Source organism: Rattus norvegicus, chromosome 13 (genome assembly GCF_021556685.1).
Source record: "Rattus norvegicus strain SHRSP/BbbUtx chromosome 13, alternate assembly SHRSP_T2T, whole genome shotgun sequence".
NCBI lineage: Eukaryota > Metazoa > Chordata > Mammalia > Rodentia > Muridae > Rattus > Rattus norvegicus.
This window is the reverse complement of record NC_141546.1, coordinates 93,944,150-93,962,430: the sequence shown is the minus strand read 5'-3', so window position 1 is coordinate 93,962,430 and position 18,281 is coordinate 93,944,150. Positions and strand designations below refer to the sequence as shown.

Genomic DNA, 18,281 nt, shown 5'->3' with positions numbered 1-18,281 from the left:
GACAGCAATTAAGACATGGCAGAAAACTTACCTTAGTACCTCAGGAAAAGTCCACATTACTAAGTCTATATTCAAAATCTTTTGGGGAATTTTGCTCTAGAATTTCTCTCAGTTTTTTTATGACTCATTTTGTATTCAGAGGATAGTAAACTATATGGATAGTAAACTATATAGTCCACAGCTCCCTGGCTCCCCACCCCCAACCCTATAGAGGCTGTCTTCATAGCTCAAGAAAGCTAGGAACTTGCTATAGCCCAGGTTGGCCTTGAACTTGAAATCTTCTCTAAGTCTCCTGCTTGCTAGCATCCCTAGCTTCACTTCGCTGTTTTTGTAAACTGAACCGGAAACCACTCATGTTCTGCATAGCTTTGGGGGGCTTTAAGGCAGAACTGAGTAGCTGTCACAGACCATAAAGCCTAAGAGTATTTACAGTCTGGTGCTTCACGGAAAAACACTAACTCTTCAGCCTCTTCACCCATGTTACTGCAACCTTCTGATTTTCACAGGCTACCTACCTCTGTCCTTCCTGTGACCCATCTGTCTTACTTAAAGCCAAAGCACGTGCTTGTCATTTAGGACCAGAAGCCTCTAAAGTGTGTGTGCGCCCACGCGAGTGTGCGTGCGTGCATGTGCGTGTGTGCATGTGCATGTGTGTAGGGTCAGTTTGAAGAGGCAGGAGGGGAAGTAGCTGCTCGCTTCTGCACGTCCCAGCGCACTGGGAGCAGGTGCCTGCTTGCTTCATGCTATAGATGATGACATGGGTGGGCATTGGGGGCTCAAGTCCTAGCTGTCCCCGTAACGTCATTTATCTGATCAACGACATAAAGTACTTAACGTGATTTCCAGTTCCTGCAGCGATCTCGGATAATTATGGACTCCATTAGTGCTTTTTATGAAACAGAGCTTTTAGGAGCAAATGACTCTAGACAATAAGTCTTCAGCTCGGCTTCTCTGAACGTGGGTCTATAGAAACCATTATCTTAAAAAAAATCAATAAGTTGGCAATTTATTCTTTTTATAGGAAATACATATTTCAGATATCCTTATTCTGAGAAAGTATTTTAGTAACATTAAAATGCTAAGAGTAGGGTTTGCAAAGATGTCTCAGTGGGTACAGATGCTTGCCGCCAACCCTGATAACTACCTGGGTTTGTCCTTGGAACTCACACAATGGAAAGAGAACTGACTCCCCCAGTTGTCCTCCAACCTTCACACACATGCTGTGGCACAAGCATGCCTTCTCAATAAAGAAAGAAAGGTAACTTGTTTTATAGGTACACATATATGAAGAAATAGGTCTTAAAAAATTTAGGGAAAACATTGAACAATTTTTTCATAAAACAACGGGAAGTGATTTTTTTTTTTTTTTTTACAAGTGCCTTGCTTAAGCTGGGAGACAAAGACAGACCGTTAAGTTTTAAAGAGCAGGAATGAGGCTGGTAAAATGGCTTTGCAGGCAAAAGCACCCACCGTACAAGCTTGACAAAGAGTTTGACTCCCAGATCCCCCTGGAGAGACCTGACCCAGAGCAGCTGTGCTCTGGTTTTCATGTGCCGACTGACATGCGCATGTCTGTACCCACACATGAATCACACACATGCCCACACACATATAGAGCATAAAAATCAATTCATAAAAATCTTAAAAAGCAAGAGATTAGTTTTAATGAAAGATATTTAACGGACAACCCTTCTACTTCTAGGAAATGTAGAAATAAAAAGGAGGGGCCTCATAGATCCTTCGTTATTTTTTTTCCCATTAGACATTTCTCTGATATATATTTGCTGGTTAGTGAGTTTACCTCCCACAGGAAGGCTTTATTCTTGGTTTCACAGAGTCTGCTATTTTCTGAGGCTGGTCTTGAAGTCCTAGACTTAAATGATCTGCTTTGGCCTCTGAGTAGGACTGCAGGAGTGCTGTGTGCCAGGCAAAAATTCTACTACTAAGATGCAGTTTAAACACGTGTGTGTGTGTGTGTGTGTGTGTGTGTGTGTGTGTGTGCGCGTGCGTGCATGCTGCGAGTGTATGTGTGTGCATGTGCATGTGTGTTCACACGTTAGATCAAGATAGTTTGCAGGAGGTTGTCCCCTCTCTACTGTGGGGGTTCCAGAGATTGAACTCAGTGAGTCAGGCTTGGCAGTAGGGGCCCTCACCTACCCAGCCGTTTAGCGTGAAGACCTGAGTTTGGATCCCCAACACCCAGATAAACAACTGATGTGTGTTCCACGCACCTGTAACTTCAACACTGGGATGGGGGTGCAGAGTGAAGCCGGCATCTGATAGAGGGACAGAAGACAGCTAACACCCTCTCTGGCATGCATACACAAAAGGACGGTGAGAAGGGTGAGCCCCAGAGCAGCATTAATTAAGTTAGCTTTGGGATATTAATTTTGCATGTGTAATTTAAGAAACCAGCTCTTATCAAATGATGTTGCAAGTATGACAGACTGACAGACTGACAGACGTTCCCTGGAACGTCACAGGGGGGTATCAGTGTGGCAGCAATCAGCCTCTACCTTACTTCTTGGGAGCTTGGTCCTGGAGGCTTTAAGGGACACAAGCCTTACTGAGGGTCCACCTTGTTTCCTTTGTGAGGAGGACGGAGGCCGAGTGAGACACACAGTGGCGTGGGATGTCAGAGTCGCTGTGACTGCCCTTCCCCTGTGCTCCAACTCTGCAGTAGGAATCCTGCCCTCCACTTCTTTACCAACAAAGCGCTTTCATTTTCAAGCCCCCTGCCCCCGACCTGCTCACTCCCCACCCTTCCCCAGTGTCCACTGAGAAGGAGGGGTGCTCTTCCAGTGGTAGCTCCTCTCAGTCTCTCTTTGGGTATCTTCTCTGGGTTTTTCTTTTTTTGGTGAGTATTTTCTGGTCCCTACGGCACACACATCAGGAACAAAGTACAATGGAACTGAGCACAGGAGAAGCCAGCCAAGAAGCGAAACTCTTGGATGAAAGATTCTTAGGATGCGTTCTTCTGTTTGTTTGTCATCCTCCCCTGACCCCCATAGTTTGGAGTAAAGGGTTTGCACTCACCTGAAACAGAATTCCTACTTTCCACAACATGGCATTCAGAAATCAAACCTGCTTCACTCCAGAAATCCTGCCCCATATGGACCTCCTAAACCTCATTCAGAATCTCTCTACACCACAGGATGGCAATCAAAGTGGTTAAGAAAAGGAGCTCACCCCTAGCACCGCCTGGAGGGCCAGGACCCAGAGGCTGGACAGTATAGAGACCTGGGATTGAACAAAAAATGACTGGCCAAAAACCCAAAACAAAACAAAAATGTCAACTAACCAACCAATCAATCAAACCACCAAGCATTGACAAAATGATTCCTAATGATGCTCTGCCATATGCATAGATCAGTGCCTGGTCCAACTGTCATCAGAGAGGCTTTGCCCAGCAACTGATGGAAGCAGATGCAGGGACCCGGGGCCAAATGTTAGGCAGAGCTCAGGGAGTCCTTAGGAGGAGGGGAGAAATGTCTATAAGAGCCAGAGTGCTCAAGGACGCCACAGATTCAACCAACCTGGGCTCATAGGGCTCCCAGATACTGAACAGGGAACTGGGGAGCAAGCACGGGACTGATCCAGGAGGGGGGGGCCTAGTCTTACTGCAACTCGACAGGCCATGTCTGGTTGATACCCATGGGAGGCCTACTCTTTTCTGAAGAGGACGAGATAGGGGGTGGGGTGGGAAAAGGTGGGGGAGGACTGGGAAGGGAAACTTCTGTCAGGAATCAATTAATTAATTGATTAATTAATAATAAAGGACCTAGGTAGGTGGAATTTGCCATAATTCCGTGGCTGAAGGGGAAGTACTTGGAATAAGAGCGAGGCCTGTTCAGAGTGTTGTGCTAAAGATGCCTGATGTTCTACACAGAGCCTCCAGATGCAGCTCACTGAAATGTGTCTCCTGAAAACAACCCCAAGAAAGTCATTCCACGATTTATTTATTTATTTATTTATTTATTTATTTATTTATTTATTTATTTATTGCTACGATAAAATAAGAGGCCGAGTGTGGTGCTCACAGCTTTAATCAAGCACTTGAGAGATAGGGGCAGGAGATCTCTGAGTTCAAGGCTGGCTGGACTACACAGTGAGTTCCAGGACAGCTAGGGCTACACAGTGACACTGTCTCAAAATATATATATATATGGTATTAAGATATAAAGCTTTTCAGTCGGTCCGTCTTTCGGTCCATCCTCCCTCCCTCCTTTCCTTCCTTCCTTCATGGTGCTGGGATTAGGACCAGGGCCTTCCCTATGCTAGAAAAGAAATAAAGAAAATCTAAATCTCTCCAAAAGCTTTATCTGTAAAAGTAAATTTAATTTCCTGTTCCAATTAGCAGATTGCTTTCTTACCCAAACAGTGTATAGCCAGCTCATCCACTGAGAACATCTGAGCCGTAATTACTGTAATTGGTGGCACTCCTGATGCAGGGCTGGAAACAAGTCCATCTGGCCTAGTCCTGTGTATCTGCAAATAAACAGCTCATCTCGCTCAGTGAATGTCAATGGCCGCCTTAAATGTAGATCATAGTACACAAAACCGGTGATTCTGAGACCCTGGAACACCCTGCAGTCAGTCACAGGTCCTTCCTCACCAGGTTAAGGGGAAATGGACCCAAATTAGACTGTTCATCCGGAACCTCAGGCTAGTCAGTTTTATATAAGAACACATGCTTGGCTTCCAATTGACAAATAACACATACAAGCCAGCGACTTCACTGCAGATGAACTGGGCATTTAACAGACATTCCCACGCTATGCCATGCTCAGTCCTCACAAGGATTTTAGCCATTGTCAGATGAAGAAAAGCCAGACTTAAAGGGCCTGAGAGTGTGCCTGAGCTCACATTGCCAGCAACTGACTCAGGGTTACATACAAAGACTTAGTCTGTATATTGGACTTTGCTTTGTGCTACATGTATTGTTACAATTAGATCGAAATGAATAGGATCTTTCAAGTAAATTGCAAGGCTTTTGGTTTTCCGGATGTTGCCTGTATCTTCTACCCGAAATTCTAATCTTGTTTCTCAGTTAAGAGATTCTTGTCATTGTCATAGAGGAGGGGGTGAAAGGTTGAAGATCGTTGGTAGAAGCAGATTAATATCATGGCTACTGTCACAGCATCACAGCTAATTGATAGAACAAGCCACAGCTGGACCCAGAGGTAACAACTGATTTGGGAAGCCATTTCACAGAAGAGCCAGTGGCTTCCTCAGGCCTCCCAATGCTAAGTCTAGGGACACTGCAGCAGAAGAGGACAAGTGGGAAAACTGATGGTAAGGGAAACAGGCCATATTGAATTCCTAAAAGCGTAAGAAGGAAAAAGTGTATCCTTAAAAAACGGAAATGGGGGGGGGGGGCTGGAGAGATGGCTCAGTGGTTAAGAGCACTGACTGCTCTACCAAAGGTCCTGAGTTCAATCCCCAGCAACCACATGGTGGCTCATAACCATCTGTAATGGGATCTGATGTCTTCTTCTGGTGTGAACGAAGACAGCTACAGTGTACTTATATATAATAAATAAATCTTTAAAAAAAGAAAAAACGAAACCAAGAACGTTCTAATGCATCTAAATATTCAGATGGGTACTAGGCTTTTGTAACTAGCACTTACTTGCCAAACAGATACTTTGTAAGTACAAGCTGGGAAAGGAATGGTAAGTGTCAGGTGTACCCTACTTCTTAAATCCCCAGAATCTGTCCTCCCTTCCTAGTACCTGGGCGTCTGGATCCAGTTATTAGGCTTGGCAGCGGCTGCCTTGACCACCGAGCATCTGCTTGGTCTCTTTACTATTATTTCAAGGTACATTGTTTATTTTTATGTGAACTTGGTTACAATTACCTCTCTACCTAGAAAGCAAGCTTCATGGAGACAGGACTCCGTCTATGCTTACTGCTGTAGTAGGAGGAGCTTAAGCATGCCGGAGAGGAAAATGAATACACAGATGTACTCAGTGCACACTTAGAGGCTAGAGAAGGACACTAGGCATAGCTATCAGGATCCTTATCTTTTGGGACCTGCCAGTCTGGTGTAGAAGAAAATGTGCCTGTGTCTTAGGGGAAGATCACGGCTGGATGACCTGTGGGTTGAAGTCCCGCTGGAGGATTGAATGACCCTTTATACAGGGGTTGCATATCAGATATCCTGCATATCAGGTATTTACATTATGATTCATAACTGTCAAAATTACAGTTTGAAGTAGTAACAAAATCATTTTATGACAGAGGGGTGTCACTACAACCTGGGGAACTGTATTAAAGGGTCGCAGCATTAGGAAGGTAGAGAATGCCTTAAGAGGACTGTTGCCCCACCCCTCCACCACCCAGAGGTTTGGAAAATTGGTTCCAAAGGAACATCAACTTCAGGGAGTCAGGCACTGTGCTGGGCACTTCCGGCATGGTCTAAATGGCTTGGGTCTAAAAGGCTTGGGAAGGTACAGATACAGAAGATTGTGTATCACTAAAATGGACAGAGTCCAGGTGGGAAGGAACAGAGGTAAGAATGTGCCAGGTGGGGGTTGGGGATTTAACTCAGTGGTAGAGTGCTTGCCTAGGAAGTGCAAGGCCCTGGGTTTGGTCCCCAGCTCCGGAAAAAAAAGAACCAAAAAAAAAAAAAAAAAAAAAAGAATGTGCCAGGTGGATCTGGAGAGGGGACCAGTCTGACTGCAGCTGAAAATGGGACAGTAGTTCAAAGTGGATGGGCCAGGTTACCAAGAATTCTGTATTTCATGCTACATAGCAGAGCGTATAGTGTCTTGTTTATTTACTTAGGAAACAGGGTCTCACAATGTAGTTCCAACTGGCCTTCAACTCACAGACCTTGGTCTGCCTCTACCTAAGTGTTGGGATTAACGGTGTGTGCGAGTGTGCCCAGGTCTACTAGAGGTTTTGTTCATTTCAATTTTATTTTTGAGTGTTTCCCCTGCATGTACATGTGTATGCACCATGTGTGTACCTGGTACTCGAGGAGTTCAGGGAAGGAGTTGGATGCCCTGGAAATTAGAGTTATAGATGTTTTCAAGCCTCTATGTGGGTTCGAGAAACCAAACCTGGGCCCTTGGAAGAACAAAGGCTCCTAACCACTGCTCCATGCTCTCTCCAGCTCCATGTGGAGAGTTTAAAGAGATGAGAACCTTTCCCAGATATGGGAACATCTCTACTGCCCTACAGGCAAGTCATTTCATGCACTTGTTTGACCCAGTTGGCCCTCCGGGTATCAGTTTGAGACTCCAGGTCTACCCAGTGCTGATGTAAGATCACTGGGAATGGGGACGGAATAAAACAGAGGAGAGAAAAGGCAGGAAGTAGCTAATGCAAATGTGCCGGAAGAACGGTAAATATGTAAATTTGAAATGTAATTAAAGCAAGAAAGGAACTTGGTAAAAGAAACATGTCAATCAAGATGCGTTAACTAACTAGAAACGTAAAAGCAGTGTAAAAACAAGAGACAAAAATGATACCATCTGGCACAAAGTAAAAATGGGCAATCCCAGGGTGTTCCTTGGGGACTAGTTAGAGCGCTACATAAATCAGGGGTCAACCACTCCCTCCCACGGCAGTGGTCTTGGAAGGCAAAATGTCTTCAGTGAGCTATCCCTCTGCTTCCCTAGAAAGAGCCCTTCTGAGCAGACCTGCCATGGCTGGTCTTCTTTTCCCAAGACCCACGTGCTCAGCACAATGGTCAAAGGTCTTATCCGGTCAGACATCTCCCCAACCCCAACAGTTACTTTAAAATCAGGGTTTCACTATGTAGCCCTGCTGGCCTGGAACTCACTGTGTAGATCAGGCTGGTCTCAAACTCAGCCCGCTTCTGAGTGCTGGGGTTAAAGGCAGGTGCCACCAAGTCCAGCTTTACCTGTATTTTTAATCATTACATCGCATCATGGTGGAACTCAATGGAAGTCCGTCACAAAAATTATTCAATGTGGGGCTCAATGAGGAGCAGTCCTAACTCCTGTCTGACACTGCACGGAGCTAGATTCTTCTTATAAAAACATCTATGAAATAAACCAGGTGTGGCGTCACACACTTACACTGTCAGTCCTGAGGAGACTGAGGCAGGAGGATTGCAAGTTAAGGGACAGCAGCCTAAGTTACACAGAGAGACCTTCTCAAACCAAGAAAAACGTGGGCGAGAGTTGGCTCAGTAGGGAAAGGTGCTTACTAATCTGACAATGCCAGGTTCCCATAAGTGTCCTCCGACCTGTGGCACATGTGTACCCAAACCCACACAGAATAAATGAAACTAATAAAAATTAAAAACCACCCCAGATCTATGAAATGAAGTCTGTCTGATTTCTCCCTTAAGCAGTGTGACAGCACTGGGCAACCATGGGTCATATTCTTTTTTTTTTTTGGTTCTTTTTTTTCAGAGCTGGGGACCGAACCCAGGGCCTTGCGCTTCCTAGGCAAGCGCTCTACCACTGAGCTAAATCCCCAACCCCGGTCATATTCTTTTTAATAAGAAAACCCAGCACTGCTTCAGCCGTCAGCTGCTTGGCAACATTATCCTTGGGTTTGAAGAGCTTATCCAGCCTAGAAAGTTTCATTTCCACAGGCTTCTGTACTCAGGAACTCAAACCCCGGAGCACATTTCCCTTCTCTCTGAGCGGAAACTTCATTTCATAGGATGAATTTACGTCTAAAACAATGCAATGAGAGGCTGTCCACGTAAAAACCCAGCCAGGCGAAGTGAGAAAAGCAGGCAGACACTGAAGACACCAGCTCCCTACCACTAGGTGGTTAAGAGCTTCAAGCAGAAGGGGGCCCTCAGAGGTCAGAGCCCCAGCAGGTGCCAGAAGAGGGACTCATAGTGACAGGCAGCAGCATGTGGTGAGGCCGCTACTCTGTTGAGCTGTTGGGAACGGCAGGGGCTGGGAAGCTTGACCCAGTGAGGTTGTTGGTCAGCCCCTCTAAACCCAAGATTCTCATTAGACTCTACAGCGCCCAGCAGTGCCAGACAGATGAGTGTGGACATTTACCGCAAGCATAAAGCAAAAACTGGTTTAAAGCACATTGTACTTCGGCCAAACTACGTTCTCAGCATCTAATTGGTAAAAGATTTAAAACCAGGGGTTGGGGTGTGCGTGGCTCAGCAGAATGTTGCCTAGCACACGCAAGACTCGTGTGAGCTATCCTTAATATAAACCCAAAGTGTGCCGGGCTCCAGTAACCCCAGCACTTGAGGGTGGGGGAGGGGCGGGCAGGCAGAGGATCCAAGCTTCAAGGCTACCTCGAATGTTCAAAGCCAACCCCACAAGAGGCCTGTCTCACAATAACGCATGTGTGTATCTGTGTGTGAATAGTTCACTTGGAAGGAAACCTATGAGTTAACCTAAAGCCTCACTCTTACAGTATGAAGAAAACACTTAAGTATTATTCTTTTAGCTTAAGACTTTCGCACTCAAGCAGATTTTATTAAAATGTACGGTTAGTACAGATACTGGAGTTAAATACTCAGAAAGTATTTCGTACCACCACAGGGCAGGCTATGTTTGTTACCTTCAGCGGTTCGTATACAGAAAAACTTAACAGACCAATAAATTCTAAAAAGGAGACCATTACGTACTATTTTCTCAGAAGAGATAACTTTCAACTCCACATACAATTTCCTAGCCACGGTGTCATGGAGAGAGACTGTGCTGTGATCTGAGAAGGAACAGCCCGTTTGGCTGTAACGCACACACACCCACTAGCTTGACTGCCCTACAGGGCAGTGTTTAGAACAAACACTCTCAACTCTGCTCACCGTCAGTTCTGCTGCTTCTCAAAAAATACCCTGAGAGTTGTGCTGCGATCTGTACTGAAGAAGTGCCATTTTAACCCTTTCACATATACAGTTCAGCCCGTTATATTCAAAATGCTGTACGACCATCTCCCTATCTAACTATACCATCACTGAGCAGACACAGTATACACTGAGAAATGACTCTGAGGGGAGAAAATTAAGACACAAGAACCATAGTTTTGTGGAAGCTATCTGACAATCAAGTACTCTGGTAAGAGCGAACATGAAAATAATTACTGAACTTAAGGCTTTACTTAAAAAAAAAAAAAAAAAAAACCAAAAAACTAGGGCTGAAGAGATGGCTCAGTGGTGAAGAGCACTGACTGTTCTTCCAGAGGCCCTGAGTTCAATTCCCAGCAAACACAGGGTGGCTCACAACCACCTGTAATAGGATCCAATGCCATCTTCTGATATGTTTGAAGACACAGTGACTGTGTGTGTGTGTGTGTATTTATTTTACATACATATAAAATAAATCATTTAAAAAATCTAATTTTGTCAAAAAGAGAAAAAAGATAGTTTATAGGGAAGTAAATAGTAATAGAACAATGGTTCCAGGAAGCTTGTCATGGAGTTCCGTTATCACATATAATTTGTGACCTATTTTTGCACTGTCTTCCTGAATTTATCTTTTTCAAAGATAATGCTGTTAGAACACAGTGGCTATACAAGAGAATTTTAGGGGGTTGAAACAATGTCTCACTGTGTTTGAGGCTGACCTCAAACTCGCTGAGCCCCCTCCTGCCACAGCCTCCCAGGGCAGGGTTTACAGGTATGAATGAGGACAAGGGCCATGTTAAGGGGGGGGGGGGCAGAAACGCTGGCCTCAGTTTCTCAGCACAAGCAAGCTCAGAGAGATATACTCAGTATGACTCTGTCCGTCCATCCATCTGTCCATCTGTCCATCTATCCCCCCTCCTTCGTCTCCCTCAGGATATCTGATGTGGATTTTACTTCTGTTTTCCTAGACTTGCTTATTTTATCCCCTTCCCCCCAATAGCTTTTTATCCTTTTCTTCTCAGGACTTTTAAAATTCTCTTATGAAACAAAAGACAGCAGTCATCTTTCTTTGCTGATCTTTTTTTTTCTTTCTATTTAATAGCTTAAAAGTTTAAGTACCTCCTAGTGTCATTATCTTACAAACCTTCCCTCTATTCTGCTAAGGCTGCTTCTGGTAATCTAGAGACGTATGCTATTACACTGAAGGGACAGAGAACACATGTACCATTCCGTCTCCTGTGGCTATGAGAAGAAAGACCTCCTTATTCCAGTGTGATCAATCTTGTCTTCATCTGAGCCCCTGAGAATGTTAAACAGACTTCACAAGGTTGAAAAAGAAATATGGCGTTGGAAACCGTGCCTCTGTGTCTAGAGGCAGACGATGTAGCTTCCTGAACTGTAAACACTGCAATGACTGAACGCCATCTGATTTAACCCATGTAAGCAATTTAATAAATAATGTTTATGTTAATGGAACAGTCCCCTTAAGCTTAAAGCCAAAGCAACATTTGCACATGAGATTGCATCTTAACTCTAGCTGTACTCTCTGATTTACCTCTGCGATCTCTATCTTCTTGGCCAGATCATCCAGGGAGAGCGCGCTCTCCTCAGGAGGCAGATTCTCCTGGAGACTGTAGGAGGCTTCTTCAGGAGAGAGGTCTTGGAGGAGGTCGGAGTCGTCGTCGTCCTGGATGCTCTCATAGGACAGGGAGTCTTCCACATCCTTTAAGCATCCTTCCAGAAGGCTGTTCAAATAGTCTTCCGTTTCCTTGCTTACTTGCTCTTCCCTATCCCCCCTTTCTTCTGGGGCCATACATACTTCTGGGCACAGGGTGCTTACGTCAGAGGCTTTCCTGTCACCACAAAGTGCGCTCTCAGGACCAGTCTCCAAGCCAGTCTGACTCTGTGCTGATTTCCCATCACTGGCAGTGACATCAGGCTGCCGTGGCTTGGCTACCTCACTGTTGCAATGCTGGTCCCTGGGCAGCGCTTCAAATGTGTCCTGGAGTGGAAGGCAGAGTTCTTTTCGGTGTGTCTGTGAATATTTACCCCCTGAAATCAACCCAGGCGGTGCAATGTCACCGCTTGGGAACGGCTCTGCCACTGGCTCACTAGGAGGAACCTCCTTAGGGGCTCTGGCCACATCAGGGTGGTCCTCTGTGGGAGGCGCCTGCACACAGCTGTCATCCTCACAGGCATTCTCCGCAGCAGCTGCCCCTGACCTGCTCCCAGCTGCCTCTGGGGACTGGGTGTGGAGCTCCAGTGTGGTATTGGGCAGCGCCTCCGCCTCCGTGTGCGCCTTCCCTGCAGTTCCTGGAAGGTCGGGGGAAGCTGTCTGCCAGTTCATCTGAGGACAGTCAGGGCTGCTCTCCTGGGGCTCCTCCTCATGCCGGCCTCCACTTGGACCCGTGCCGGGGCAGGTTTCAATCTCTGAAGATGAAGAAGAACCAAGCTGATTTTGAATTCCAAACAATGCTTTGCATACAAAGCTAGAAGAGGGGGTATACTTGAGCACACATGTAACACAAAATTATTCTGACGCGTTCAGACAGAAACGCTGTCCGTTACATTGCAGTATCCTCAGAACACACACGCTAAGTAGTTAATAAATAGTACTAACATAGTGAAAAATGATTATTCAAAAGCATGTTAAAATAAATGAACGATTCAGTCCTCACTATAAATAAAAACATCTTAATTTTTGGCCTTTTATATTTAAATGGATACACTTACTGGTTTTTTTCTTTAAATCTACTGAACTAGAAAACTTTTTTAGCTTCTACTTAAGGCATATTGGGTAAGTATTTGGGTAATCTTACTAATGATATAAAATGTAAACAGAATGAAGTTTATTCAGAATAAAGGAATGAGAGTTTGTTAGATTTGTAATTTGAACATAGCACCTTTAAAATTTGCTTTCTACATGGTAGCAAAAGGGGACATAAAAAGAATACATTTGATAAATAGAAACAGGTTTGAATTTCAACCTTTCAATACTTTCTAAAAACTTCAGAGTTAAAAAAAACCCTTGTATGTAAATAAGAAATAGAAATTGCCCATTGGCCAACAGAGAAGTCTTCTCATCTTGTTAGTTAAATATCCCATTAGGGCATATAATTTTCACACACAAAAAAAAACTGGTCAAAGGTGCATGATAAAATAGTAATTTTATTTCTTTTAAATTTTATTTTATCAGAACTTCAATTACCAACTGACAATCCAAGCCAAGTCCATACCAAAGACAAGACTAAGTACTGTCTCAGATGCCAGAGAAACTGCTGTGGGCTGGCAGACTCAGCTCTTATGCACAGGGGGCACCAGAAGAGTTCCACATGCCCCAGACCTCCAGCCCCCAACTTCAAATATCAGAGAGGACTGAGAAGAAGTGGCCACCTCTGGAGTCCCGCATCCTTTCTCTCTCCCACTCTCAAGGTTTGGTTGCAAGAAAGCAGGTGGGTATCTGGTCCCCACGGGCTGTGAGCTTGCCCAAGCTTACTGGCATCTATGGGGCAGGGTAGGGGACAAGGGTCAGAGTAAGAAAGGCCACAGTCAGGAGGAAAACGGGTCAAGCTCAGTCATAAAATCCCAGTATCTAAAGGTTCAGAGGTGGCCCTCAGAACACAGCTGTAGGATTCAGAGACAGAGGAGCACACCCTGGTCCTGTTAAACCACAGGCTGGGGGTCTCCACATAAGGGGAGAGGGCAACACGTAATGAAGGCAGAAAATGGTGAAAGATGCAGACTTAAGGTCCAAGCCACACTGCAAAGGCACCCACGGCACAGGCAATTTCCTCTTAAAGGCATCACGTCATCAAGGTGGGGCCAGATGCCCTTCCTTGTCCGGGATCGTGATAGGTATTAGTGTTCGGATTGTTGAAGCCAGTGATGATCCTGAGTTCACTCGGCCAGAGAATGAGATATTCAGTCCGAAGCCCAAAGATCCAGGTTTAACTTAGGAACCAAAGCACCAGACAAACGGCCTTAGATGCAGTGCCTGAGCTTCCCCATCTGTACCACAGGGACCACAGCAGAGGGCAGGCCAGTGCTGGGCTGCACGCAGTCCTCCCAGTGCATACAACGTGCAGGTATCGCTATGCTCGAACTGGGTGACTTCTGAGGGTAATGGTGTATGCGTGCATGTGCGTGTGTGCATGGGGACACGCACTCGGGACAGGGTCTTCCACAGCCCAGGTCAGGCTTGAATTCACCCTGTAAACAAGGAGGGTGACTCCAAGTCCCTGTTCTCCTGCCTGCACCTCTCAGTTCTGGGATTATTCACCGCCATGCCCATTAAGCTGCAATAAAGCTTATTTCACCCTGGTTTCTGATACATACATACATACATACATACATACATACATACATACATACATATCACACAAACCCGAGCACATGGGGTTGACACAAAGCAATAGTTAGTTTGTGTCCTAAGGGAAAAGGGAATGACAATTTTGAATGGACTTTACGAGTGCTTTACAGAGCACAGGGCTAGTGGATGTCGACAGTCACAGCTGTGCTGTCAGGGATGCCCACTCAAAACTCCTGCCATGTATCTTTTAAAATGGTTCAAAGCCCAGGACAATAAGCTTCATAATATAAACTGATAATAAAGTCATCCTCAGGATAAAAATATCTGGGAAATGTATTTATTCCTAAAGCTTTATAAATGCATTTAGAAATGTTTCCCAAGGGGCTGGGGATTTAGCTCAGTGGTAGAGCGCTTACCTAGGAAGCACAAGGCCCTGGGTTCAGTCCCCAGCTCCGGAAAAAAAAAAGAACCAAAAAAAAAAAAAATAGAAATGTTTCCCAAAGTCTTTTTGATACAAGGCACAAAGTGGTATGAAACACACACACACACACACACACACACAGTCACACACACACACACACACACAGAGCCACACTCACAGTCACACACACAGTCACACTCACACACACATATACTCATACAGTCTCTCTTTCTCTCTCTCTCTCTCTCTCTCTCACACACACACACACACACTCATACAGTCTCTCTCTCTCTCTCACACACACACTCATACAGTCTCTCTCTCTCTCTCTATCTCTCCCCCCTCTCTCTCATACACACACACTCACACAGTCTCCCCTTCCCCCCCTCTCTCTCACACACACACACTCATATAATGTCAGACACAGTCACACTCACACACACACTCATACAGTCTCTCTCTCTCTCTCTCTCTCTCTCACACACACACACACACACTCATATAATGTCAGACACAGTCACACTCACACACACACTCATACAGTCTCTCTCTCTCTCTCTCACACACACACACACACTCATATAATGTCAGACACAGTCACACTCACACACACACTCATACAGTCTCTCTCTCTCTCACACACTCATATAATGTCAGACACAGTCACGCTTACACACACACTCATACAGTCTCTCTCTCTCTCACACACTCATATAATGTCAGACACAGTCACGCTTACACACACACTCATACAGTCTCTCTCTCTCTCACACACACACACACACACACACACACACACACACACACACACACACACACAGTATGTTAGCTAACAAAGGAGAGAGGATAAAGTGCTATAAGTTATCCAGACGGAACTTCTCACTAGCTTGGTTTACAGAACAGGTTGGTATCTGGTTAATCCGTTCAGTAATAGTTGGTTTTGTTGTTGTTGTTTATTTGTAAAGAAGAAAGAATGTCTAAGCACACCAAAGCCATTTCAGACCATTTTTGTATAATTGTTTTATATTATGTTTTCCATACTAACATTACAGAAAATATTTAGGTTTTTAAAGAATTTATATTCTATTACTTCTAGTTATCTAAAAATGGAATTACATATAAAAATGTGGGTTTCTATTTTTTAAAAGTATATGCACAAAAACTCAAGTACAAAATTCCGACCCAGCACTTCAGATCTAACACTTCCAACGCCACAGGTGACGGGCTCTTCTGTCCTCCCAGTCTACTCTGCAACGGACCTGGCTCTTTGGCTGTTGCTCCTCTCTCCATCGGCTCGTCAGACATTGTCACCCTCGGAAAGCCTTTCTTCCCTGGTGACTGCTCCACAGGTACTATCTAAAACGTTTTTAAAAAGGAAAAGATAGTCATGACTTTTTTGAGAAAGTTTTGTAAGTTAGAAAACTGCAGCGCACCAGGAAAGGTTTTCTAGTGCAGTCCGGCCCACAGCATATGGTGCTGACATGCTCCCCCCAATGCTTCCAGAAGCAAAACCTCTTACCTTAAGCTTGGACAAGAGAGGGCTGTGGAAAAGAAGAAAAACATAGTTTTAAAAGTACAGCATGCTTCCAAACAAATGCCACTGAAACGACTATAAAAACAAGAGCGTCTCTGCATTCTAATATTAGCGCAGAACATTCCCAGGGCTGAAATGCTGCCACCGGCTTCCGTGGTCCAAAGGAGAGCTACAGCGTGCGCTCGTTTCCTCCAACAGCCAATTGCTACTGAGAGGCCCCAAAGCTACAGGTGCTTTTTACACCCCATAAACGGTTTAAAATTTCACTTTGAAACAGATTATGGCAAAAGAGAATTACGTTGGAATTACCCATGGACAAACAAAGTAACTTTCAAGTGTTCCGTTTTAAGGAATTCCACTCTGACAGGCGTGGGTGGATAAATCCTAGCTTTATTATCACTATACTTGGGATCAAGAAACAGGTCAAACGTCTCCACGTAGATAAGTGTGCAGACTGCCACGCAGTCATAGGATGAATTGGCAAACGGCACAGCAGACTGACCGTGAGTGTGACAGAATGGAACCCAGAAACAAGGGTGTACTGAGGAATCTAGAAACAGCAGCATTATTCTATGTGCTCCGTTTATATGAAATCACAGGCCGTGTAGAGGAGAGAGGGGAACGTGGACTTGGTTCTTCAGTGAAGGTGCCTTCTGAGAGAGAGGCTAGAATGTTCTGTCTTGGATCTTCTTAGGAGTGCTAGTCACAAAGACTGTGATAGGGAAAGCTTTACCAGGCTCATCCACTGAACTATAAATAAGGAGACATAACTTGGGGTACAATGGTCTAAAGACCCCGTGCTCATTTCATGCTCAGGTAAGAATCACGGGCATGTACACCACACTAATAAGCTGTGATTTCCTTCAGCGGGGCAGTGTCTGCATCGCACCACATATTGAAAGTAAATAAATTACCTTTACTTTAAAATGTGTCCACTGTTCTAAATATGTAAGAGATGAAAATGTAAAGTAGAAAGCTAACATGGGAACTTGCTAAGAAAACAAGTTATAATCCAGAATCTGCCTAGCGCAGGAAAGCCACCCTCAGAGAGCTGAATGAGCCTCTCCATCTGAACCCGTAACGGCTCTTCCCAGGCTGGTCTCCCGCACAGTCAGCTCCCCAAGCAGATGCTGTCTTTCCTGCTCCAGCGCTTTGGTTTACTGCCCATTTCTCTGAAGAGAAGGAGACAAAGTTACCAGTGGAACAGAAAGTCCTTTATCCTTTGTCCTGTGGACTGGGGCGCTGGGAATGGGCACTACGGAAATGCTATCACACTCCTTTCACCTTCAGAGCTCTGAGCTGTCCAGTGAGGAATTCAGAACAAAGATATGCAGAACAAAGAAATAACAGCTTAACTATGATAATTTAGTCTTTTTTTTTTTTTAAGATTTATTTCTTTATTTACTATATATAAGTACTCTGTAGCTGTCTTCAGACACACCAGCAGAGGGCATCAGATCCCATTACAGATGGTTGTGAGCCACCATGTGGTTGCTGGGGATTGAACTCAGGACCTCTGGAAGAGCAGTCAGTGCTCTTAACCTCTGAGCCATCTCTCCAGCCCGATAATTTAGTCTTAAAAATCTAGCTCCTTGACACACATCAAGACACAGAAAGTACCTAGTAGATGAACTTTTCCTTCATTTAGGTTAAATATCACAAATTGTGCTGTTCAGACCGTTCTTTAAAAGGCTACAACTTTTCTGATGACATAAAAAAAAAAAAAAAACCACTGGAAAACTGCCAAAGTAACAAAAATGAATATACCGATATCCATACATTTAATAAAATTAAAATAATAAATAATGATTAAAATAAACAAGAAAAAGTCATAATGTACAACTTAGATCATCTGACTTTTCTGATCCCTTAATCAGAAAGGATCAAAATCATCACTGTTTCTAGTTAGAAGGATCCTCTAAGCCTATGGAAACCAGGTGAGGTGAAAATAATTTTTTTTTATTATACTCGGTTTAATTTAAGTTGAAAATGTCAAGAAAACAAAGAAATGGACCATACATTTCAATATTCGATGTACTGTATATCTTCAATCCACTCCAACTTACTTTAAATAAATTATGACATACTTACTCTTGATGAGTTGTGCAAATTTTAGCAAGCTGTTCAAAATCTTCACCATTAAATCCCTTTTCTGAATTCCTCAGAGGCTTCTTGGTGCTTGGCTGGACAGATTTCCATTTTGTTTCTAAAT

The 18,281-nt window shown here is 44.4% G+C and overlaps 1 protein-coding gene and 1 long non-coding RNA gene across 12 annotated transcripts in view; one reads left to right on the top strand and one right to left on the bottom strand.

Annotated features, from left to right (window-relative positions):
* LOC148001838 (uncharacterized) overlaps window positions 1–16,996 on the top strand; it is a 42,852-nt gene extending 25,856 nt beyond the window's left edge. Inside the window, exons 2-3 of the long non-coding RNA XR_015636211.1 lie at window positions 13,002–13,257; window positions 15,753–16,996. This is a non-coding gene — a long non-coding RNA (uncharacterized LOC148001838). The remainder of the gene's footprint in view (window positions 1–13,001; window positions 13,258–15,752) is intronic.
* Window positions 1–18,281, bottom strand: part of Cnst (consortin, connexin sorting protein) — a 76,808-nt gene that overhangs the window by 4,834 nt on the left and 53,693 nt on the right. For 6 of the 11 annotated variants that reach the window (XM_087581435.1, XM_087581436.1, NM_001430792.1 and 3 more), the window contains 4 exons: window positions 18,161–18,275; window positions 16,055–16,076; window positions 15,795–15,891; window positions 11,361–12,235 (listed from right to left, as the gene is read on the bottom strand). In XM_087581435.1, the coding sequence (XP_087437561.1) occupies window positions 11,361–12,235; window positions 15,795–15,891; window positions 16,055–16,076; window positions 18,161–18,275 (1,109 nt within the window). Of the gene's footprint in view, window positions 1–4,030; window positions 4,278–4,320; window positions 4,489–11,360; window positions 12,236–15,794; window positions 15,892–16,054; window positions 16,077–17,265; window positions 18,276–18,281 lie in introns of those variants that run through there. The other 5 variants (XM_087581434.1, XM_087581438.1, XM_087581433.1 and 2 more) reach the window with 4 other exon arrangements.